Source organism: Bolinopsis microptera, chromosome 11, assembly GCF_026151205.1.
Source record: "Bolinopsis microptera isolate Bmic1 chromosome 11, MBARI_Bmic_1.0, whole genome shotgun sequence".
Lineage (NCBI taxonomy): Eukaryota > Metazoa > Ctenophora > Tentaculata > Lobata > Bolinopsidae > Bolinopsis > Bolinopsis microptera.
Window position 1 is genome coordinate 2,213,438 of NC_087082.1, and position 26,206 is coordinate 2,239,643.

At 37.1% G+C, this 26,206-nt stretch overlaps 2 protein-coding genes across 3 annotated transcripts in view; both read right to left on the reverse strand.

Moving 5' to 3' along the window:
- The window catches only part of LOC134822761 (alcohol dehydrogenase class-3-like), a 101,002-nt gene that overhangs the window by 63,112 nt on the left and 11,684 nt on the right, over positions 1-26,206 (reverse strand). The gene's annotated exons all lie outside the window — the stretch shown is intronic.
- Positions 20,250-21,887, reverse strand: LOC134823061 (uncharacterized). Its single transcript, XM_063834411.1, has 4 exons — positions 21,814-21,887; positions 21,014-21,193; positions 20,679-20,834; positions 20,250-20,500 (listed from the first exon to the last, which is right to left on the reverse strand). Exons 1-4 carry the CDS (start codon positions 21,860-21,862, stop codon positions 20,250-20,252), a joined length of 636 nt encoding a protein of 211 aa, XP_063690481.1. The 5' UTR covers positions 21,863-21,887.

Sequence of the window (26,206 nt, forward strand, 5' to 3'; positions counted from 1 at the left end):
CAATGATGTGTTATTGTTTACTTGTTCTGTTCTAGATGTACATAAACAATTGCTCAACATGTACTCATGTTATTTGTTTACATTACCACTCATCTCCACCCAAGAAGAACATGATATTTAGTGTGGTGTGTTCTATCTGAGTTTAGCACAGTTTGTCTGTGTGTGTTTGTATGTGTTTATTTGTATACATGTATGTTTAATGTGTATGTGCATAATATTATGTCTATGTGTTTACTGTTTATGTGTTTATGATTATGAATGTGTGTAAGAATGTATGTAAAATCGCGAGGCCCCATCCTTGTAATGATAATATAATGTGTATGTGTCTTCTAGTATTCTTCCTATAACGGCTAACCGCTACAGGCTACACTAGACTCATTTTGCTGCTCATTCTTCGATGCGGGCTCAAATTCTTTCATGGACGAAAATGTCGTGTCTTATTATACACAGTATGAGTTATGTAGGTATTGATCATTCAATCGCGATCAAATTATAAATAAAGAATTTACGTTAAAATGTATTTAAAATATATCCAAAGGAATTTCCATGTCCTCGAATCAAATTTTCCTTAAATACGCCCAAATCTCAATTCCAATAAATACAATATTGTCTGTAATATCGTGCACTGTGATAATTTAACAAGCAAGCATGTGATTACAACTGGTAGTTCATCTCACGATCCTACTTAATATTAAATATTTAACAATTGAATCTGAAGAGAACGATATATTATTAATAATACGTTATGCAGATAGTTTATTAAATTATTAAGAAATGTAGTATGCCATGAGAAGGTTCGTTCCCTTTTTTTTAATCAATAAACTTTCAAATTGTTATTGAACTGTCCAGAGGTACTTAATTAAATGGGTTTTAAACACGGATGGCCTTGAGATTTCCCTTAATTCATAAGGGAGTTTATTCCAAAGAATGTGTGCTCTGTAAAAGTAAGACTTAGATATGCCTGAACATCTGGTCTGGCTTGACGTAAGGTTTTGTGGAACTTGAGGAGAAATGTCAGATGTGATCGCCTTAACCTACTTCCCATGAAACGTCGTAAGTAAGGTGGAAATGTCACAACTGACATGTCATAAAAAATATTATGAAAATATAATATATCCTTGTAATCAAACCTTACCGAGAGTGGAAGGATATTTAGTTCCTTACACGCTATGAAATACCTTTTTTTGTCCCTAAGGCTCAAGTAAATATCATTAAGGATCCACTTGATACCTCTTTTTTGTATCGATTCAAGTTTCTCCACCGAGGTTTCTGAATGAGGCCGCCAGACAATTGTGCAGTGTTCGAAATGACTTCTAACCTGAGATAGATAGAAGGCCCGACGTTTTTTAGTGTTCTTGGTGAAGTAACATGTTCTTTTTAGAAGGCCTAACCTCTGACTAGCCTTAGAGTATATCATATCACAGTGATGTGACCAATCTAACTTACTATTGATATGTACTCCAAGATCTTTTTCAATGTCTGTGTATTCGATAGCCGTTTCATTCATTGAGTACACAAAATTAACACTACGATTCATAGAATATGCTCGGGTAATAGAAAGAACGTGACTTTTTGAAGGGTGAAACACCATCTTATTATGATGTGCCCAATTTTGAAGACTGTTAATATCCCGCTGGAGCAGCCAATGGTCATCCTGAGACGTGATTCTACGCCATAGTTTTGTATCATCAGCATACATGGTTATATTTGTTTCCGGTGACAAATCATCTGTAATGTCATTAAGAAATAGTATAAATAAAGTAGGCCCTAAAATTGAGCCCTGGGGGACACCTGATCTAACCTGACAGGGAGCAGACATTTTATTTCCAATGACAACCCTTTGGTATCTGTTTTCAAGGTAGCACTTGAAGAATCTCAGTAGAGATGCATCAATGTTATATTGTTCTTTGAGCTTCAACAGAATTATGTCGTGGTTGACAGAATCAAAAGCTTTTTGGAAATCAAAGTATATTATGTCAGTGCGAACATTGTCATTGAGAGATAGGGCTAAGCTGTCACAGAAATTTACTAGCTGAGTTGTACATGATTTCCTACTCATGAAACCATGTTGACGTTGATCAATAAGATGTTCACATCGATTGAGCAATTCATCCCGGATTACTTTTTCGTAAACTTTCATAATAATGCTTGTCAGAGAAATTGGCCTATAGTTGTTAACTTCAATTTTAGAGCCTTTTTTATGAACTGGAACAACGTTTGCCATTTTCCAATCTGCTGGAATACATCCAGTTTTATAAGAAGCTTCAAAAAGGATAGCAAGAGGCTTAGACAGGCTCACTGAACAGTACTTTAAAATTCTTCCATGGATATTGTCGGCCCCTTGCGCTTTACTTGGATCAATATTTTCAAGTAAACCTTTGATTTTACAAGTGTCGAAATTGACCTGAAAATCACGGTCACTGGAAAAGTCGATATCTATATCATAATCACTACCCTCTGTAAACTGTTCGTTAAAATATTTATTGAATAACTCACACTGTCCTTGCGGATCGGACCGTAGGCAACCATTGTAGCTGACTGTTTCAGGAATGCGATTAGAGTTTGATTTAGATTTCACAAAAGACCAGAACTTTTTGTTAATGAGATTTCTGTTATCATCATCTTCAAAGTTTGCGTCCAATTTTGCATCAACGAGATTTTTAAAATCCCTCCTAGCTTTGGAAAATTTTAAATATTTTTTTGGATTAGAAGACTGTTTCCATTCGTCATGTAGTCGCTCCTTTTTTCTACATAAATCAAAGACATCTGAGTCAAACCATGGGGGTTGAAATTCATCGGAGACAGATATCTTAGGAATATGTGAATTACAATGAGAAGTGAAAATAGTATTGAAAACTGACCAGGCCTCTTCGACTGGTTTACCACTAAGTAGATGTTCCCAGTTTTCAGAATTCAGTGCATTATTTAAATTGGTCCAATTGGCCCTTTTGAAGCTATAGATTTTTCGTTTGGTAGACTTTTTCTTTCTAGCGTTAAGTCTTATGTCAAATCTTATCGCATAGTGATCCGACCCACAAATACCATGTTTACTGTCAACAATTAATTCTGATATAATTTCTGGCTTATCCGTCAAAACTACATCTAGAACATTTCCCCTGTAATGTGTAGGGTCTGTTACCAGCTGCTGTAAAGATAAATCATTAAACGTATCAATGAATGCTTGTTCAATAGGAACAGAGGAGGAGCCCTCATCCCATCTGACCTGGGGCATATTCAAATCACCAACCAAGGTAATGCTCTGTACTCTTCTACGCCTACGGATGTTATGTAGGTATTGCTTGACTCTATCATGGTTATCATTGCCAAGTGTGCCAACTCTGTAGAACGAGCTTAATATGGATTTTCTTCCTAACTTGTCAGAAAGCTCAATACTCAAAATCTCGGCTCTACATTTGACAGGAATGATTTTAGATTCTATGTCAAGACAATGTTTTATGGCAATAAGGACACCACCCCCATTTACTCTGAATTTCCGACTATTCTGGGGGTCCGGGGGATGAGTAAAGCTAGAACGGTCAAGTCTAAATACTTTGTAATCAGCTGTCGAGATGATTTCACTATCATGGATATTGTCCTTTAACCATGTTTCATTATAAACTACAATATCTGGTTTATTGATATAAATAAAATGGTTTAGTTCGTGAATTTTTGTAGAGTGGAGAGTGGGATTTGCATCTCCAAGTTCACCAAAAGGGATCAAGCCCTGAACGTTACAATAAAAAACTGAGCAGTTTCCCGGGGGTCCTGGATTTTTCATGCTAGGGTTACAAATAAAGATAAGGAGAAAGTTTATGAGTAGTATCCAAAGGTAAAGTGATGCAGTTATATTTTGTAGATATGGGATTAAGCCTCGTTTGGAATTGTATTTAACAAACAACGTATGTAGTGTTTTACCTCTAATAGATAAGCTACTCATTGTACGTCTAATTGCAATACCAAAGATAACAAGGTAGAAATTGCAAAGTAAATTACCAAGACTGTTAATATTTAGTAGGAGTGGAGATTTAATAAGCTGTATCAGTTTAGCAGGGTTTGTAGGTGGGTTTTCCAAAATACAGGTGGTAAAACAGAGTAACATAACAAGGACGAAATAATAGTACATAAAAGCAAGACATATGTGATGTGGTTTGAATGAGTTTTGAACGGGTGTGGAGTGTATTACTGAATTCTTTGTTCTCTTCTTGTTTGAGTGGCTATTATTAAAGTAGCCAATACGTTTTCTATATGTTTCTAACTCAATCATGTGAAATCTAACAATAAAACGATAAAACGACCGACTGTGGAGCAATAATTCCCTTTACGGTGTGTAATTTGTACTTGTATTATTGTCCGTGTCCAGTTTGTTTGCGTGATCAACGCCCGTCCGTGATTAGTTATACTATCATAATCAGTTATGTGATATAATCACGTAACTGTAGAATTCATTTTCATCTATTTAAATTGAGAAAATAAGCAATATTCTGAGAAACGGAGATAACTCGTCTTAGATTAGATAAGATGTGATCAGCCAATCAGCTCATTCGAAGAGTGATGGACATAGATGCTGGACTAATATTGAGGCTCATGATGAATTAAAATTATACGTGATATTATTTAGGTATAACTTAGGCTGAAATTTGTTCGAATTTAGTTTACAGGTTATTATGGTGGATTTATAAGGTGACCATTTCCGCAGTTTGTTCTGTCAGCTACATGCTTGTTTAGTCGGTCTTGTTCTGTTCTTGAGTGAAATTGTTAAGTAGTGCAGCAATTCTATCATAAAGATTAATCACTTAACACGAAAAGAAAACTGACATAATAAATTTCTATACTGGCGCCGCAGGGGCAGATATCCTCTCTTTAGTCCTAGAGAAAGTAGAATGCAGTGAACCCAACACTCAGATAGCACGGATTGACCAGACAAATTAAAGTGTTTAATTGTTGGCAGAATACCAAATCTTTCGTCATTCCTGTCCACGTAGATAAATACTTCAAGACACAAAACTGAAATGGTCACCGACCATTTGCGCCTTATTTCCCACATTTACATACATAAGGTCTGAACTCTGAAGTGATGCACGAAAGCATCGTCCCAGTACCCACGTACACGGTGCATTCCACCTACATCCTGGTCCCCAAGCTTCCTCCTCACTTCCTCCTTGCCACTGTTATCCAGCTGTCTCGGTCCCTATGGTATATATCTCCTTGTAAGTTTACCAGCGGAACAATTTACCAAGTTCTAAAGATTTGTCACCCCTGTATCTATCATATCTGATATCATATCCTTTAGCCCAATAAAAGAAGAGATCTTCCGTCCCTTTATGAGCAGCACAGAGTATGGATATCTAGAAATTACGGAATAAAGAATAACATTTTACCTGGCTTCCTTCAGTAGTGGTAGTAGTAGTAGCCACTCTTCAGGGTGGCCTTGAACTATAAATATCTAGAAATGGAGCAATGTGACTTTCTTCAAGATGGTCCTAAAACTACAAAAGGTTGAGAGTAGAGAAACTGATTAATTTACCCTACTAAATGCACTGTAGTAACTATTTACTGTAATAAACAGCCGAGACGTGATGAAATTTAGTTAATTCAATCCAATGCCACCCTGATAGTTGGTTAAACTTAAGAAAATAGTTCAACAAGTCATTTTACCAGACAGCATCACATAATTTTAAATTAAACTTGCTCCACAACAAAGGCCTGGTACGTGCTTTAACCCCAGCCGATGACTCAGCTATACTTTGTGCCAATAAAACTCATTGCTTCCCCGATTTCTAGTACAATTTTTGGTTGTTCTGGTGCAACTCCAAAAGTTTTTGAATCTTCGGATTGCTTTTCGAGTATTTTCTCAAGCTGAACTGAAGATACATTTACTTGGTTTTGTCATAACTTGGAATAAACCTTATGAGATGAGATGAAAATATATGATAAATCTAAAAGTCAGTTAATGTAATTTAATGATAGCAACATTTGTCCGAAAGCTATGGCAACAAATCATACAGTGGATGACTGAATCGATATTTCTGAACTAAGAGAATGCCATAATTATTGTAGAGAAAGAAATCTAGGCACCTGCAGCCGCGAGTGCCATGAGCCAAATCAGAGATTTCAACATCTTCGGGCGTAACAAGCGGAGAAACAGCCAGAAATGAGGAGGCTCGTCGCCTCTTGCTAAACATCAATAAACTGTATATTTCTGTCTCAGTTTACTGTTTAGAGATTGAGAAAACACACTTGATCCACTATAATATTATCTAGTGTATGTCAGTGGCGTAACGTTGCCTGTTGGCGCCCCCCTGCCGAAAAGGCGCCCCCCTGTTGGCGCCCCCGCCCCTTTTGGTGCCCCTCCCTAAAATTGAATAAATTAAGTGATTTTAGAGGATACGCCGGTAAAATCTCTAAAAAAGTGTGTATCTAGAGCAAAACGCGCAGTTTTGCTAGTACTTTAGTTAAGTTTTCGAAATTGTCCCACATTCAAAAGACGATTTGGCGCCCCCCTTAGACGGCGCCCCCCTGCACAGCGGGGTCAGCAGGGCCCTTCGTTACGCCACTGGTGTATGTAGCACGCCTCATTATATAATATTATGTAAAAGTATGTAAAAGTAAGTTTCCACAAAGGGTTCACTTTTACTGCGATTATTTAACAGCTGGTTAATAACTCCTCCAGCCCCTCACAAGGAACCCTCTGGTTACTACTACACGGTGTAGCAACAATCTAACCAAACACTGTGGTCCCCTGTTTAAATGTTTAACACTCATTATAAGGATTGTTAATATTAAACAGACACGTGTAGAGATAGTATCATGAACTGTGAGTAGATAGTATCATGAACTGTGTGAATGGTTTAAATATGGACTGTCTTTATACACAGTAACATCGCATGAACTGTGTATATATGGTAACATGAACTGTGTGTTGTTGTCACAACAGCCGTGTAGGTATGAGCCGTGTCCTTCGCCAGACCCGGCTCCGTATCAGATGACACTCCTCTCTGAGCCCCGCTAGGAGCAATATCATCAATATAATAATACGTTAACTATAATAGTTAATATATACGTTAACTATATTAGTTAATATACGTTAACTATATTAGTTAATATACGTTAACTATATTAGTTAATATATACGTTAACTATATTAGTTAATGTAAGTTGACTTTATTAGTTAACATATACGTTAACTATAATAGTTAATATACGTTAACTATATTAGTTAATATACGTTAACTATATTGGTTAATTTACGTTAACTATATTAGTTAATATACGTTAACTAACCTCCCCTGCACGTATACACACAGACTAACTAATCTTTATGATAGTTCAACACTGTTGTTGTACAAATAGAGGACAACACGCCAAATATGATCTGCTAATGTGGTCGCTGAGTAGAAGTGCTGGAAGTAACTGTGAAGTGGTTGGTTTCCAATGATCTACAGTGCAGACAAGTGACGCCTCTCTCTCTCTCTCTCTCTCTCTCTCTCTCTCTCTCTCTCTCTCTCTCTCTCTCTCTCTCTCTCTCTCTCCTCTCTCTCTCTCTCTCTCTCTCTCTCTCTCTCTCTCTCTCTCTCTCTCTCTCTCTCTCTCTCTCTCTCTCTCTCTCTCTCTCTCTCTCTCTCTCTCTCTCTCTCTCTCTCTCTCTCTCCTCTCTCTCTCTCTCCTCTCTTCTCTCTCTCTCTCTCTCTCTCTCTCTCTCTCTCTCTCTCTCTCTCTCTCCTCCTCTCTCCTCTCTCTCTCTCTCCTCTCTCTCTCTCTCTCTCTCTCTCTCTCTCTCTCTCTCTCTCTCTCTCTCTCTCTCTCTCTCTCTCTCTCTCTCTCTCTCTCTCTCTCTCTCTCTCTCTCTCTCTCCTCTCTCTCTCTCTCTCTCTCTCTCTCTCTTCTCTCTCTCTCTCTCTCTCTCTCTCTCTCTCTCTCTCTCTCTCTCTCCTCTCTCTCTCTCTCTCCTCTCTCTCTCTCTCTCTCTCTCTCTCTCTTCTCCCCTCTCTCCTCTCTCTCTCCCCTCTCTTCCCCCTCTCTCTCTCTCTCCCCTCTCCTCTCCCCTCTTACTCACACAAAATAGAAAAATATCGGTTTTATTATAACAGGAAAACGGGGCCCCCCGGGTTTTTTATTATAAATAAACAACGCTTTGTGTGTAAAATGTAACTGGTTTGTTTTTACGGGACACAAATTAGGGTAAACTAAAATCTAAAAATAACTCCCCTTATACAAAAAACACACCAGTTAACTATGTATCCTTTTTCTAGATAAAAATAATAAAACCCCCTTGTTTACACTTGGGAACATGTTATCATCTCCGGGCCCGGGTCTCTAGAAATCCCTTGATAATGTATGTTAGCATCAAGACACCTGAATTCAAATAACAGTATTTTCTGTACAAAGTGAGGGGCTTCTGTACCAAGCACTCGTTAAAAAAAATAAAAGGGGTGATTGTATTTTTTACCAGTCCTCTCGCTTGTTTTTCAACCCCAGATTAACCACCGTTCTTATGGGGGTTTTTAAGTGTAACAAAAAATATGGTGTTATGTAATTAATAATTTTGTCTACCCAAATTATGAATATTTCAAATTCTATCCATTACCCATTATCAACGTGGAGTTATGATAAAAATCTTTTCCTGAGAAATTTTGACACTAAAATGGAATCTGAAAAAAAAGGGCAAAAAATTGGCCAAATATTGTCCAGCTTGGTAATAGGATGTTTTTTCATTTACCCTTTTTTACGCAAAAAAGAATGTTCTCCTTTTAAATATATAAAATTTGGAGGCGGAACAAAAGGCCCATTTGCTTGTTACCCGACATGAGTGACAAATTGTTTAAAAAATATTCATAATTAGGGAAATGAGAAAATTTAAAATTTTAAAGTTGGTATATTTTAGTCCAACCCTGACTTGCCCTTGTATTGGGAAAGGGGTATATGAATGGGATTATTTGAATTCATTTATAAAAAGAAAAATTTAAAACCAACCTTGACATTTCCCTCCCTCTCCTTCACAGAAAAGGGTTTTTCAATATAGATAAAATCAATCCGTTGGGATATAAACCCCAAATTAGTGAAAAAGGGAAAAATTTTCCATTCCCATAGTACATGAAAATTTTCTCAATACTTGAAATTCCGTGTGTGTGCCCCCCAACAACAACCATCAGATAAACAACTTTACCACAAACCAATAACTATACACTACCAAAAAATAATTACCAAATTTAACTCCTTAAAAACGTTTCCTACTAAAATTTCCTAAAAACAACTAACATTTTTTTTTAGGGGATTAACTCCCCCCATGCTATCTACACACATTTTCCCCCCTTCATCATATGAAAATTCACCCTTTGGGGGGTACCCCAGGGAAATTTTTTAAGTACGGTCCGGTTCCCTTTTTTCTTTTGGGGGAAGCCCCGCTCCATGTTTCATCAGGGGCGTCTGTTAAAATTTATTTTTCATGTTCCCTAAAAACACCAGCTCACGGGAACAAAAATCTCTTTCCACGTGAGAATATCTTAAGAAAAAGTTGGGAATTTTGGGTTTTTTTCCCCGGGTTGTGGGGAGCCCACCCGGAAGATTTAGAAAAAAGGTGAGACGGGGATACGTCAAATCACGTGATGGCTCCTTCAATGTTTCCTTCACAAACCTTCCCTTTTAAAAACTATCTGTCTGGAAAAAAAGGGGGTTTGGAATGTCTGTATTGCAAAAATAACGCAAAGTTTTAAGGTATTCGAAACCGCAAAAAAAATGCAACTAAAGAGGCGGGGCCCAAACCCGAAAAAACCTCGGACACTTGCCCGGAAAGGAATCTGACAATATGTGAGGGGTTTGGGAAAGGGGGTTGAGGGGGGGGGGGGGGGGGGGGGGGGGGGGGGGGGGGGGGGGGGGGGGGGGGGGGGGGGGGGGGGGGGGCGGGGGGGGGGGGGTTTTAAACCATGTGATCCCCACAACTTTTCCCAAAAAACATCCCAACTCTTTTATTTATTTCAATGCGGGCCCCATAAAAGGGGTTGAGAAGTAAAAAATTTAAAACTCACTCCCATGTACAGTTTGTATACTGTCAGTGCCCTGGTCCCTATTCAAAAACCTACTATTTCCCCCCCTACTTGTATACCGGATAAAATGTTTTGTTGTGACCCAATATAAAATGTTTTCAGAAAACCTGCCGATGAAAAACTATCCCGAAAACCCACTTTTCCCATGGAAAATTTTTGCGACATACCCTCCTGTTCCCCCTGAAACCTTTCTCACCCGGGCCCCATTTCCCAAAAATCACAATTTTTTCCAGCCAGAAAAGCGGGTGTTTAAAAGTGTTAACCCAATTTTTAAATTTACAGCCCAATCGGGGACAATATCGCTAGTAAGCCCCCATGGAAGGGTTTACGGGGGTTTATAAAAAATTGAAAACCTTTTCCTTCTGTACCGGGGAGCAAATTGGGGCCCTTTCCCCATGCGGCATCGGCAGTGCTAGTCTATAAAATTAAAACAGGGTTGATTTGTGGTATTTTTGAAAAAATCAATTTTTGGGCCCTGCTTCCCCAGCTACTCCACTAAAGTTTCAGAATTTCCCAACATTAAAACCCAAAGTCATCAAAAACCCTTTCCCTTTTCCAAAAATTTTTCAAATTCCGAAAAAAGATTTAGACGGGGCCCTGGGTTGACGAAAGGGGCCCAAAAAATTTTTACGACAATACCGAGTTTTTTCTCACATTTCCTCCCGTTTAACTCGCTTTGTAGAGTGCAGACAAACCCCACTTTCCGTTCTACTGCGGGGACATTTTTCCCAAATGAAGGGCGGATAGGTACCGCCCCGGGGGTTTGAGGCGGAAAACCACCCCCAAAATTTACCGGGCCCCCTGCCCGGCCCCCGGGTTTTTCGGGCGCTCGGGTCCTCACTTTCCCAGCGGCTTCATTTTTCCACTTTTACGTAAATTTTAAGGGTTTGGGTCAAAAATTTCCAATATCTCGTATCTCTCCATTCCTAATTATTGGGGGCAGAAATCAGGTTTTCCAAAGGGAAAACTAATACAAACCCCTTTTTTTTGGGATAAATATTATATAATATAATTTTAAGATTATGAACAAAACCTGTATTTTTTTTGGGGTTAACGTCATTAGTGGTTTTGTCTGATTGTAAAGGAATTTTTTTCTTTATCTTATCCCGCTTTTTTTTAAATACTAAAATGGGGGGGTATGGGACCCCTCAGCCTGCATAGTTCGAATACAAACCCACATTTTAAGGGAAAAGTTTAAACTGTTACACTTAATTTCAAAAAACTATGAAATATGTGACAACGCCTAATCTAAAAATTTAAAAAAATTCCAAAAATTTATCGCCCCCTTCTATTACCGAAATAAAAGGCCACATTGCAAATTTTAACCCCGAAAAATTTTTTAACCCTTTAAATTAGGATTCTTTAAAAAAAATTAATCAATGAATTTTACGAAAAATAAACAAAACCCTCAGAATTAAAAAAATTCGATACCCAAAACGAAAGGCCCAATTTAGGGGTTAAAAAACCCTAAAAATTTGAAATTATTTTAAACGGGGTTTTCCCTGGAAACAAAGCTTCCCTGCTGCCCCCCCGTGGAGTTAGGCTTTGACTTTAACCCGGGCCCCAGTCCTACCTTTACCCATTTTTTTTTTTTTTTCTACCCTTCCAATTATAATTCTCAACCAGGGGACAAAAAACCTTTCTCTGGGAAAGGTTAAAAATTTCCATTCACTATAATATGGGCCAGGAATTTTTTTGGAAAACATTTAGTTTTTTGGGCCCAAGTTCCCGGCTACCCCTCCACTTATATGATTTCTTTAAGAGTATGTGTACGAGCAACCCACCCCCAGTGTTTTCTAAGCAAAAAATATAAAATAAAAAGGCAAATTTTAAAACCACCCGGGGGTTCATCTTATATTATATTGAAAAACTCTCGGATCTTTTTTCTCACCACTTTGGGGCCTTTTTCCCCCCACTTTCCACGGTTTTAAAATTTTCAGTTTTTAAACCCGGATAAAAAGGGAAAAAAAAATTCCCCCGGGAAATTCGCGCTCCTTGGTCACTAATGATTTGTGAGCGGGGGCAATCAGTGACTTGAAACACATGATAGGACACACACCCCACACCCCACATATATAATGTATGCTCACTAAAATCAAATGAAAAGGCTTTTAGTGTTAAGGCTTCCTCTCTAAAATAAAAAAAGAAAACATATTTTCCGGGGGATTTGGGTCGGGGGGGTGTGGTGGGATTTTTGTCCCCAAATTTAAACGTGTACCGGGCCCACTGTGTTATACCCACACACACCCACCCCACCACCGAGCTTAATGCCCCTTTCCCCCCTAAATCAAAATTTCCCCCAAATTTAAACCTTTCAGATCCCCCCATTAGAAAATCACAAATTTCTTTAAAAAAACAGATTTATGCCCGGGCCATTTTGAGAAGATCGGTTAGAATAGTGAAATGGGGTTAAAATAAAATAAAAAATACTCCCCAAATTACGGAAAAAGCAAATTTTTATCATCACTTAATTTTCCGAGCCGGGAAACTTTATTATTGCCTCTCTAAAACCCTTTACCATTTTTCAGGGATCGGACAGCCCCTATCGCTCTTTTTGGAAGCCTATTTTCAGCCGACAAATCGGACAATTATTGCAGTCCGCCACCCAGGAAACGTCTTACCCCAAATAACACATCGGCAATTTTGCATTAACTTTTTGGGTACAGGATGGTAAGTGATAGAAAGTATCCCGGGGAGACTAAAATTTACCCCCTGGACCCGGCCAAACCCATGTCCATTGGGCAAACACATATAATATGGGGTTTCCGGTTTAAAATCGGAAAAAATTTCTTTCATTAAAAAAACCCATTAGAGTGGGCTCACCCCCCCAATTTTAAATTGTCTTTAAAAGACCTTAAATCTTTAAAAATAGAGCAAAACGATGAAATGTTGCAAATTGGGACAAACTTTTAAAAGTTCCTTTTTAAAATTTTGTGAATCCCAAACCACACACAAGTACATTTAAAGGGGTTTTTTTGTAAGTATAGAGAGAAGGAGAGACTTTCAGTGGAGGAAAACGGGGTTTGGGGTTTCCAACCCCTATTTAAACATTAAAACAAAATAAATTTTTAAAGTTCTGTGGATATTATTGTTAATTAAAAAGGGACTTCTGGGTCCCTTTATATTAATTTTCACGGACTTAATCTAAATTTTAAACCCCCTTTTCCCCCGTAATTTGCTCAGACAGTTGGGAATTTTTATGTTAGTTTCCATTTTATCTAACTTGTTGCGAGACTTGCTTCCCTATACAGTAACTTCATTCGAAGAAGGAAAAAAAAACGAGAAATTTTCCGAAAAACCCTCTTTTGAACCGGAAATGTGAAAATTTTCGCTTTTTCAAGAAGAGGGAAAACCCAAATTTTTTTTGCCACGTGAACCCTAGCTTGTCATACCGCATAGTTCAAAAATCTCAAATGCCAAAAAAAAAATGTTTTTGCCTGCCCCCCATGAGTGTAAGCAACGTCGGTATTTGGGACCCCACCAAATCAACTTCCCCGCCTCCCTTTTTTGCTACAACCCTCCCCTTAAATACCTGACGTTTGTAAAATCTGGGTTTACCGGGCACGTGACAACATAAAAAAAAAAATTTCCCCGAAAACCCCCCTCCACTTTTCCCCCATGCCATATAAAAGTGATAAAAAATAAAAGTAATTAGCGAGAGGTTACGTTTGTTTCAGTTTAAAACCAATTTGGTGCCCTAACTTTAACCGGGATAAAATGGGATATGCCCGTTTTTGAGAGGGTAATGTTTAGGTGCTGCCCCCCCCTTTGCATCAAAAATTTGGCCCTTTAAATTTTTGGGGGGGAGAATATGGAAATATAGCGGAAGACAGGGGAGTGTTTGGCCCTGAAATTTTGGTTTTTTGTTTACAGATCCCAAACTAGGTCTTTTCTGAAGTGAAATTTTTGGGGCAAATGTCTAAAATGTAAAAACCCCCCAATTTTTCATCCGCCACTTTGTCTTTGCACTGTTCGAAAAAGGAAAAATTTACGAAAGTGTGTTGCATGAAATTTGGAAATCCACGCTGAAGTGTGTTGCAGTGAAATTTTTAAAACCGTTTTTGTTGCCGCCCTTTCCCGAATGGTAGGGAATGTTCTGTTGTAAAGGAATGGGAGGACTGTAATAGGTGCGTGGGTTTTTGGATTAAGGGAAAATTTTTTAATGTTAAAAGAGAATTTAAATTTTTCTTAGAATTGGGTGCCCGGTATCCGCGAAATTTCCCTTTAATAGTTGCGGTATTAACCAAAAAATTTAACCCATTGAAAAATTAGTATATTTAAAATCTTCGTCTTAAGTTTTTTGCCCGCGACCTTTTTAGTCATTTTTTTTTAAAAAGTACATAACAGGCCCATATCGCCGGGCAAACCTTTAAAATTTTTGGGATTCCAAACGCAAATACCAAAAAACTGCGACGGTGGGGGAAAATTTCCAATTTAAACCAATTTTTTAAAAACTGTTTCCGAAGAAAAAAACAACGTGCCCCTTCCCAAAAAGCCCGGAGTTTTTCCCCGGGAACTTTCCGGGAATTTTTGAGTCCCCTATGACAGGGTTTTGCACCCTTTTGTCATGATAAAATTTTTCGCGGCATATTTTTTATATCTTGTGACAGTTTCAATACTACTTGACAACGTTTTATGAAACCGGGAAAAAATCGAAAGGAAAGGGGTTTTCCACCCAGCGCCACAAACCCCTTCCCCTCCCCCCATATCATGAAAAATCAACAGCATGCAAATCGCTACGAAAAAGATTCCATACTCCAGAATTTTTTAGTCGGGGCGAGTGTTGACGATTGTTGGGACCCAAACTTTTAAACGGTTTTTATACCCTTTGCCTACAAGGGGCCCTTTTAAAAAAAACCCTGCTATAATTAACCCCATTCCATGTTTTTGGGTATTATGTTCCCGTAAAAAATGTTTTTCGCCCATTGTGCGTTGGGTTTGTTATAGCAAACCCTTATTGCTGTTCTATTTTTTGGGCTTTGCATTTAATTTTTTAGAAATTAAAAAAAGTTTTCGGTGGGGGGTGAGCTGAAATGTGTAAAAAAGTCGTATCAAGTTACGATTGAAAAGTGTTTTTGGTTTTGTGTGATGTTACTTTAACTTGAAATTTTAATACGGAAAAGGTAAAGGGGTAAATTAAAGCAACTTTCGTTCGAGATTACCAAATTTTAATTTTTTCGGGAAAAAGGGGGGGTGAATTTTTAAAAAAATTTATTTTACCTTTTAAAAAAAAGCTCGAATTCGCGGAAAAATTGTTTAAAAAAAAACCAAAATTAATTTTAATTAAATCCGGTAGGGAAAAAAAACTTTCCACTTCTCAATACCATGTTTTACTTTTACATCATTTTAAATTTTTCTAATTCCCCCGGGAATTCTAATGTTTTTAAAAAATTTGCGCCCAATGTTTTATTTTGAACTGAAGATGGTGAAAATTTAAAGCCCAGGTGCTACGGGAAATTAAATTTAAAAATTTTCGTTTAAACCCAAAATAAAGGGTTTTAAAATCTTTTAAAGGCCCTACTGGTTTCATTTTTTGGAAAATTTTTTCCCCAAACCCCTTTTTAATTTAAAAGGCCTAAATCAAACCTTTCACCCATCATGAATTTTTGAGGGCCCCCCCGGGGCCCGAGGAAAAACTGGCAATTTTTTAAGAAAAGCGCAAAGAACCCTAACTAGTTTTTTTTGAACACAAAAGTTAAAAAAAACCGGGGGAGAAAGACTCACTATAACCAAAGCGCGCGTTTCGTCCCCGCGCTCATATCATCCGCCCGATAAAAAAAACCCCACTTCCCGGAGTTTTTAAAAAATTGTGATACATGTTAAGTTTGAAAATTTTTTCCCTAAATTTAGCGGTTGGGCATCCTTGTTTTTAAATGTAAAGGGTTCCCCTTTAAATTTTCAATAATGTGCATTTTTAAGCCAGTCTAACGTTTCCACTTTTTAAATAAAAAAAGACGAGGTTTTAAAAAACCTGTTCAAATCGAAGATTTTGTCCCCGAAAAAAACTTTTTACCCACAAAAATTCGGGCCCGGAAAAATGTAGTTTCATCTTTAAATACTTTGTAAAAAACCCTGCCCTGGTTTTAAACAATGCATGTTTTGTTTTTTTAGTTCGGGGAAAAACGGATCAAATTTGTCGGTAATGCTACCCTTCAAATTTTTTGTTAACCGCCGAAGAGAAAGTAAGCTTTGATGGTTAGGGGTTTTCTTTTGTTAATTTAAGAAATTACAAAAGTCAGTTCTTGAATGGATGGGCAGGGTTTTTGAAAAAAACTGGGGTTTTAAAATAAAATTTAACATAAAGCTTAAAAAAGAAATTGGGATCAAGTTGTCTTTTTATCATTTTACGCTACCTTTTTCTTTGAAAAAAATTTTGGGAATATTTTCCCAAAACCAATCTACCATGGCCCCTTCAGTTTTTGCGGACGAAGCAATAAAAGGTGGGGATGAGTGTTCGAAAATTACTTTTTGATTTGGGAAAAAAACACGGATCCACAACTGGAACAATTCCCCCTAACCAGCCCCAGCCCTTGCTTAACATGGGAAACCGAGGTTGTTTTTTTTTTCATTCCCCCTGACCCGGTTTTGTGAACGGTTTCCCTTTCTATTTAACCGGTTCCCATGATACGAAACCTACCCCAAACGTATTAAACGGGTTTTTTTCAAAAGTTTTTAAATTTTTTGGTAGTGTCACAAGGGTTGGGGCTTACTAAAAAAATAACCCATAAGTACAGCACAAAAAAATTTCCCTCTCGACAAGTGGGTTAAATCTCTCAATATAAATCTTGGGTTAAAAATCCATTTCAGAGGGCTTGGGAATTTCCCCCCATTTCACGAGAAATTTAATCAGTAAAGTGGGTTAATTTAAAACCCGTGCACTGCGAGAACGAAAATTTCAGTAAGGTAAAAAAATAAGTGCCAAATTTTTTTTGGATTCCAATTTGGGGAAGGGCGTAAAATTTTTTTGGGAAAAATCACAAAATTTAAATCGGGGTTTTAAAGTTTGGATCCGGTAAGAAATAAAAAAAGTCATGCAAAATTTTTCCATTTCAGTGGAGTGGTTCCCCCAACCCTTTGGAACCTTCAAATTTTAAAAAAGGAAAAAAAAGGGCTCCACCGGGTTTTACGCCAAGACCGTTTTTTTGCCGTGCCGACCAGCCCTTTTTACCTTTTAAACTTCCGGTACTTTCATAACTCCTCGACATTTCGGGTTTTTACTTTGTAAGTAAATTTCTCCTATTTTTTAAAAATTTTTAAACCCTTTTTGATTTGTAAATTTTTGTCCCCGATTTCTAAGTGTTTACTTTTTATTTTTTAGTTTTTGGGCCAAAAAGTTGGGGAGTTTGTTTTATTTACATGTGTTTCTGGAGCTGCTCTTTATTGGGGCCCACTGGTTTTAGGTTTCCTGCTTTTCTCTGTGGCCCGGGGCCGACAATGACTAAATTCCCGATAAATTTTGGGCAACGTCAGGGGACTTTAAAAAATCAATTTGTTTTTGCTTTAACACACTGCCAAAAAATTAGCTAAATTTTGGGAAAAAAAAGCCCCTGCCAAAAATGTCAAAATAATAAATAAATTTAAGGGCATTAAATATAATCAGAATTAATAATGATCCCATAAAATTTTAAGTAAAAATTATTAAAATTAAATTTTTCCAGGCACGGTTTTCGGCAGCTCAAGAAAAGTTCAGGTACACTTCTCCGCAGCATTACCAATTCAACAATAACTTTGAGAGCAAAATAAGGGCTACTTACAGTCAGTTTTTCAGCTAATTATTGGGGGGGTTTTTTCCGGAAAATTATTAAAAAATAGAAATAGAGTTACAAACTTAGAAGTACTTTATTCGGCTTTAAGAGGGTAATCAAAAAATCAAAACCGTAAGTGAAGCCGTACAAACTACATAGCGCATAGCTGTCGAAAATTTTATTTCTAACCCCCCCAAATTTTAGTGTATCACTGGGCACAGCCCGTTTCCCAAAATTCCCAAAATCTCGTTTTTAAAATCCGAAGAACCGTCGGGTCCAAACCCTCGGCCCCCCTTTCCCCCCCGAAACTATTTAAAAACACCCGCAGAACTAAACGTTGCAGCAATTTACCCCTTGCTTGACTCTGTTTTTAAAAAAGTTCAATCGGAAAATTTTATCGGTAAAATTTTTGGGTTAAAAAATTTTTTTTGAAAATTGCCAACCCTTCCCGGACAAAAGACTAAAGGGGATTTTAAAAATGGGTTTTAAACAGTTTAAAGAAGATAGCATAATATGATACTTGACTTTTTTAAAAAACAATTTTTACTTGAAAATTTTGTTTTTTGGGCAAGAGCCAAAAAATTGGGATTTTATAATGTATTAAATTTGCAAGACGTTTTTTATATTGCTAATAATAAAAATATCAATTTTGTTTAAAACCCTTTATTTAAAAGGGGCCATTTGAAAAAAAGAAAGTTTAGTGTTGAATGCAAAAATTTTTTTTTCTTTTTTTTGACATGGGGTATATTAATTTTTGAGCACTGGAAAATTGGGTTCCCCAAAAAAGTTTTTCCTTTTCCCCTTTTTTTAAGACCCCCACCCCCTTGGGTCATTTGTTAAAGGGGTTAACGGATAAGTCAATTTGTTAAAAGGGGTCCTCGGCCCGTCCCTTCTACAGCAGACATTTTACATTCTTTTTTACATTTAAAGAAAATTTTTTGAACCTCCCTATAATTTTGAAAATAATTGGAATTTTTTTCCGGCCCTGTTTTGTGGGGAAAAAAACTACAAATACTCGAGAATAAAAAAAACCCTGTCATGTCCCGATCTTTTAAAAAATTTTTCTTTAAAATGCAAAAGCAAGCCCTTTTTGGGCGTGATCTTTGAAAATTTTCCCTATTTTTGTTTAAAAATTGATAATTTTGAAAATTTTTTCCCACAATTTTATATTTTTAAAAAACTCACGGAGTGTTACAAAAAAAGCAAAATAGAATTTCGTTTTGAGATCCCCAGTAATTTAATCTTTTATACGTTATTTTTAAAATTTACTTTTGGGAAAACAAAAGTGAAACTTTAAACAGGTATCAACACTGAAAAAGTGAAAATTTTAGTTGGTTAAAAAGCGAAGAATGTAGGGTTTAAAAAAACCAAAAGCCATGACTCTTTGGGAATTAAAATTTTAAATGGCCCTGGTTTTTTATTTTTTGAGTTTTTTACGGAGACTGAATTCTTGTACTATAACATTAACTGGGAAGGGTCCCCCTTTTTAATTGGTTCTAGACTTTTAAAATTTAAAAAAATTTTTTTTTAAAATTTTTCTTTGTTTTTAAAAATCGGGAAACAGCGCCTCATTAAAAATCCTTTTCAAAATTTAAATGCGTGACACTGAAAGAGGTTTAAAAAAAGGGAAAAAAAAGACCATATCGCTTTCCGATCTGATAAAATTTTTCAACATCAGATTTTCTCAGGCTTTGGGCACCCACCCGACGATGAGCTGAGTTCGTAAAAAATTAATCTTAGGGCCCTTTGGGACCCGCTTTTAGGACTATTTCCTTACACATACAAAAACATCCTTTATCCCCCTCAGAAAATTCCAGTTTGGGTTTAGACAAAAAACATAGGGGCCGGGGGAAAAATAAAGGGCCAAAGTAATACAGAAGTTCCTATTAATTCTCATAAAAATGTTGGCAAAAATGTCACATTCTGGTGAACACCTCTGCTGGAAAACTAGCATGAGAATTGAGAAGTGAGGGAAGAAAAGTAGCCCGAAGAACTTCAGTAAGAAGTCAATTTTGATCAGCTTTAGCAATTTAATTTTTGAAGTCTTATCAGAAAGAATTTTTCGAAACAACCCCAATTTTTTGGGGGAAAGCAAAAAAAAATTTTCCATGATATAAGTAAAAAAAGTTTTGAATATCCCCAAAATTTTAAAATTAAAAAGGGCTTAATTTTTCCCCTTTTATAAATAGTTTATAATCCTTAAATTTTCGGTTTTTACTCTCCCGTCCCTTTCCCCAAACCCGGGCTTTATTGGGCCCAAAATTTGCTCGGCATTTCACTAAAAAGGGGCCCAAAAAATTTCCAATTTTTCTTCTGAAAAAAATACATTGCCTTTTTTAAAAAAAAAGTTTCATTTGCGAACCCAAAATTTGGGATTTTTTATCCCAAAAGATCGCCCCCAAAAGGTTTTTTAAATTTTTAATTGGAAAATTTAAAGCCCGGTTTTCGTCGACATGGTACATATTTATTTTACCTTTGGAGCGAGGAAGCAAGGTACTGGTAGTTCGTATTTATCTATGTAGGCTTGATTAACAGCGTCTTTTGCCGCCTCCTTCATGCCTCTTATACCAACTCCTACTCTAAACACATAGTGAAAACCCCCCTGCGCCTCATACTCTGCTATGCTGAAGTTTTTAAATTCTTTTAGGTTCTTTTTCTTGCATTTCTTCGGCTTGTTTTTTCTTGATCTTTGTTTGATGCGGCATTTCCCTCCAGCTGAAAAAATTTGGGTTTCAATATGCTTCTTAGAGTTAGATGCTGGAAATTGTGATCAGTATTGGGAAAGTGGACCGAAGTAAGTGGACCGAAGTAATACATATATTTCAACTCCTAGGGCATATCTTATTGGTTATATACATGTTGTATGTTCAGGAGATGATAAATTACAGCCTACTTTTCTGATGAACAATCTCCAAGATGGTCTTCATGTTTCCTGGCAGGTAGAAAGTTCTGTTCTTTATTGTAGCTGGCCTCACAGATTCCATTCCAAATGTGTCGTTATTTCGAGTTATATCTCGAAATACACCGCACCCTTCGGTATCTGGGTTTTCTGGAATGTTAAATCATTAAGTAATTTAAATGAATGTAATTAAATGGATACGAATATTTATGAGGGTCCCGACGGTGAAACTATTTAATTCCCCGTAAGAATAATTGTGATACTATCGTATCTATGATTGATTATGCAGTTATGAATTATGATTATTGGCTTTCAAAAACAGCTATTACCGGGTCGTAAGCCTTCTTCTTCTTCATCATCCTCCATTTCATCTCTTTCGTTTTCGTCCTCAGCAATCTCATCCCATAAATCATCCTCACCGTTCTCTTCCACCGAATTTATCAAATTAAATGAGTTACTCCTTCTAGGCGGGAACAGAATTGGATGTACCTCTTTTTTATCCGGATCGTCTAATGAGATTTAATGCAATAAGCTCGTTAGTTAAAGTAAAACTTTTCTTGTAGGTTTATACGAACTGGGTCTCGTTGAAATAAATATTTACGGGTATTGTCCGTAAAAAGGCTCCTAGAAAACCGGTACTAGTGGCAATAGCATATGTTAGGATTAGTAATCAGTTTATCTTATTTCATTGCCATCAGACGGCTGAACAACGATTGGTCGACATTTGTCCGACAGCGACATCTGTCCGACTCAGAAAATAGGTTATTCGGACAATAGTTTATATCAGATCCTACCGTACGATTTTCTTGAAACTTTCCATAAAGTATGATGGTTATAGGACGGATAATCTGTGTAAGTTTGAGCGAGTGTCTATGTGCCAAATTTGAGATATTACATTAAACACACAAAATATCTCCTATTCGGTGGTTTGCAGTGGTTCCGAGGCATATATCTGGAGATCCAACGATACGATTTTCTTGAAACTTTCTAAATAGTAAGATAGCTTTAAGACAAATAATTTGTGCAAGTTTGGGTGAATTACTATGTGCCAAATTTAAGATATCACTTCAAACACAAGAAATTAGTGCTGTCGGACAGATATCAGATGTCGTGTTACCGGGTAACTTACCCTGAAGAACAACTCCGCAGTCATTCCTTGCCGCCATAAAAGTAGGCATTTTCCAGATGCACTTGCAGTGAAACGTTACTCCGCAAAAAAGTAAGGTTCTGATCACCGGTGCAGTCTGTTGGTCCTGCAATTGCAAATATGATCACAGTCAATATTACATTTTAAATGCAAATGCGCTGATAAATTGGAATTCTAAATTAAAGTTTTTATACTCAGTTGAACTGGATAAAAATTAATTATTTTATTAAAAAACAAGAAAACCCGTGGTCACAGGGAGGAAGCTAATAGTATTTTTTGTTAATTATAAGTTTAAATCGCGTCAAAAAATATCGTACACAACCAAAGATACAGCCGATTAAAATGTTGCTCGCACTAAACACAACGTAATATCAACAAAACCGATAAAAACGCCGTTTTAACAATCTTTGCACGTGCACGTGCGTGTAACAACCCTCGTTAGCATGGTTACTTTGCAACCTTTTGCTTTTTTTACCTAATTTGCACGTGGGCGGTCGTACAAACGTACATTGTACAAACAAAAAGAATTCTCTGAATTATAAGTAAGACTAGAAAACCCGTTGTCACAGGGAGGAAGCTAATAGTATTTTTTGTTAGTAAGTTTAAATCGAGTCAAAAAATATCCTACACAACTGAAGATACAGCCGATTAAAATATTGCTCGCACTAAACTGAAACACAACGTAATATCAACAAAACCGATAAAAATTGCCGTTTTAACAATCTTTGCACGTGCACGTGCGTGTAACAACCCTCGTTACCAAAATTACTTTGCAACCTTTTGCTTTTTAGCTAATTTGCACGTGGGCGGCCTCGTACAGTGTACAGTGTACGCAAGATTTTCTTTTTGAAAACTGGATCCGAACACTAATTTGTAAAAATACCTGGCGCTTTTCTCTATCTTCGTACCAATCCATATGTGAGTGAGGAGTTGCAGGAAACCAACAAGCTGAGACAAGTGCTCCCAACATCGCACTTTTTAAATAGTTGTCACATTGTAAATGTTAATTTAATGTAATATAGGAATCATATCATAGAATTGGAAGAAAGAAAAAAACACAGCCAAAGTGCAGAGATCAGATACGAACTGCGAACACAACATTACAATTACAGAAATATTGTTAATTACTATCAGTGGAACTGAAAAGTCAACGACCGAATCTAGTGGAAAGAAGATCATGATCATTAACTTGAAGTATAAAAAATGACGAAGAAAGACAGGAAAATATTTAATGAGAATGTGAATTTCGTCAGAGTGGCAGGTGCCGACCCTTACATTTGTTACTGAATTAAATTAGAGGATTTATAAAGGGTCTAAATCTAGGACAGGGGGGGCCCTCACGGGCGCTCGTGGCCTAGGGTTTTAACTACATATTATTATGGAGGGCAGCCCAGCGCCCAACTTTTTTTCATTTTCCCCATGTGGACTTTAAGTTGTTAAGCAGGTGGTTTTCAATCAACTACGATGATGCCATTTCGGCCAATAAAAATTAGGGCTTTAAACCGCCATTTTAAAAAAGAACGCAGTAGAAAGAACTTCGGTTGTTTTTTTTTTTTTTATTGCGAATACAAAACTTTTTAAGGTTAAAAAAACAAAATGACACGGGGGTTTTGCAGTGCCCCCTAAAATAAAACCCCCCTTTTGGGGGTTTTTTACAAATTATATTATAATAAAACTCCTTTAAAAAATTTACTCTTTTTGGGAAAACGGACCATTCGGTATTATAAAAAATTAGGGGGTTTTTTCAGGGGTTTTGAAGCAGAAGGGTTGCTATCGTGACACATGGTCGCCAATGGTGGGGATGGTGACAATGAGCCCCAGGCCCCTACAAAACCGAGAAAAAATTTGGGCTGAAATTTTTAACATCGAAAAAAATTCCAACGTCGACACAAACTCCCTTACAGAATAAAAAACAACGAAATGAATTACATGAAGTACAAGTTTGATTATCATTTTAAAAAAACTCAAAAAAGGGCTTAATTAGTAAAATTAAGCCTAGCCCTTCACATAAATTCTTTTGCATACAATATAAACTTTTTTCCTCCCAACGGAAAATTTTTGTAGACAGGGTTTTTTGATTTGACGGTTTTGTCACGATCAGATAAAAGCACCGGACCTACTTCTTTTTTAAACCCCCATCGACCGCATGAGATCTCATTAAACATACAAAAAAAAAAGATAAAGAATAAGGAAAAGGAAGGGGAATGAACCCCAATACCAAAATAAAACCCCCCACCATAAAAATAATTTTTTCCTATTAACCTGTGAAAAAAAAAGGGCAACTAAAACTGTAAAATAAGAAAAAAACGGAAGGAAAAAAAGGAAGAGGAAATAATGTTATGTAAACATCATCACAATGCCCCTTTGGCACCCCGGGTTTTTTTCGGGGGTTTTTAAAAACCCAAAACCGGGTTTTTTAAAAATTTGCCAAAAACCCCCCTACAACCCCACTCGTCATGTTCACCGTCCACGAAAAATGTGGAGGAAAATTACTTTAAATAATTACTTTAAAAGGGAAAAACCGGGGTGGGGGCTGATAAAAAAACATTTTTTTAAAATTAAAAAAAAAAAAAAAAAAAAACCCCGAGGGGTGAGCAATAGTTTGTCCGAATTTTTAAAACCCAAACTGTTATGATATTTCCCTCGCCCCCAACATAACTTTAAGCTAAAGGTTTTAAAAATTTTAGAGCCAAAGAAAGGATTCAACACAAACCCCTTGATAAAAAATCACAATTTTTTTATTAAACTTATTAAAGAAAAAAATAAACAACAAAACGGGGTCAAAATCTACAAAAAACCTATCCCACAGGGAAAAAAACCCCCACCATTGGTTTTTTTTTTGCCTGTTTTGTAAAAACCATTAATTTCAAAACATTGGCAGAAAAAATGGATAAACCCCCCTGACTGCATTGTTTGTCACTGCCATACTGTCATGCAGACGTCCATTGGGGTTTTCCGTCACCTCCCCGAACAAAAGGTTTCCCCCTTTCTTTTCAATAATGTCTAATTAAATTTTAAAAAATTATATAGACCGCCATTTTTGATGATCAGCTATGCCCAAAGATTTATCGAAACAAAATCAATTTTACCCTTACCCGGGAAATTGTGACTGGAAAAAATTTGGTGGGTTTGGAAAAAAATTTCCGCCATATTTTTTCCCGGTCATTAATTTTTCCCATCTTAAATACGGACGGTGGGGTAAATCACTCTACAGAGATTGTTCTAAAAAGGGCCCCCCCCCACGGTTTTTAACCAACTTTTAAAACGATTTGGGGATTTGGAACGCTGATTCCGAATCACCCCCCCCCTGCCCAAAGGGTTTTAAAAAAAGCCACCGAAAGAAAAAATGGCGAAAAAAAAATGTCTCGATCCCCCGTGGGAAAAAACCGTATAAGGAAGGGGAAATCTAATTTATCGTTAGGGTTAGGTTTTTTCAGCAATGTTTTTGTTAAGGATTGGGTTAGGGTTTTGGGTTGGGGGTCAATTAGAGGGTTTTTAGGGGTTTGAAAAAGTTTTTTTAGAACCAGCTAGAGAACGGGTTTGAAAAAAATCACGTGACAGCGAGTGTAAATGGGGTTTTAATCACCCCCCCTTAAATTTTAACCCGCTATAAGTTTTCCCGATAAGGTTAACTAATCGTATAATGGAACAGCAAACAAAGGGTAATGGGACATTTTGGCGGACCCTCTACCCGGCCAAACTTGTTAACAAACCCGCCCCAAAGGTTGGGTGAAGGGAGTTAAAAAGCGCTTAAGGGGACAAAGTCAAATTGGTAACCCAACTACATATTTTTGCCCCCCAATTTTTTGACTTTTTCCCCCCTTAACGCTTTTTAACCCTACCTTTTTCACCGAACCTTGACTGGGGGTTTTTGGGTTAACAAGGTTTGGCCGGAAAAGGGTCCCAGAAGTCCAAACCTTAGATTGCTTTTCCCCTATAAAAAAAAACCCGTAACACCGACCCCCTCCCCCATTCCAGGGGGAAAAACCCCAAAATTTTCCTTTCCAAAACAACACGACCGCTAAAACGAAGATGAACGAAACCCCCTCATTAAGGTTAAAAGTCTAATTTTTTTAAAACATTTGAGCTTGGGGGTTTTTTGGAAAATTCCGCCATATTTTTTCCCCCGGCCCCATTTTTTTTTCCCATCAAAAATTAAAAACCCCTTAAATTCCCGAGTAAGGTATTCCCCACATTGCCAACTGCGAGGGCAATACTTCAGGATAGTTATTACCTCCCTCCCACAAACATTAAAAAACCAACAAATTACTTAAACTACTATTGTCAACTTCCCCGAAAACTCGAAAAAGCACCGGGTTTTTTGTGCCCAAGAACCCCGGAAAACCAACCCGGAAATACCTAATGTATATTCCGT

Coding starts and splice junctions, on each gene's coding strand:
- LOC134823061 (XM_063834411.1), bottom strand. CDS start 21,862: ATGCCTACTTTTATGGCGGCAAGGAATGACTGCGGAGTTGTTCTTCAG. Junction 21,194..21,813: donor CTGCGGAGTTGTTCTTCAGG/GTAAGTTACCCG, acceptor AAATCTCATTAG/ACGATCCGGATAAAAAAGAG. Junction 20,501..20,678: donor GGAGATTGTTCATCAGAAAA/GTAGGCTGTAAT, acceptor AAATTTTTTCAG/CTGGAGGGAAATGCCGCATC.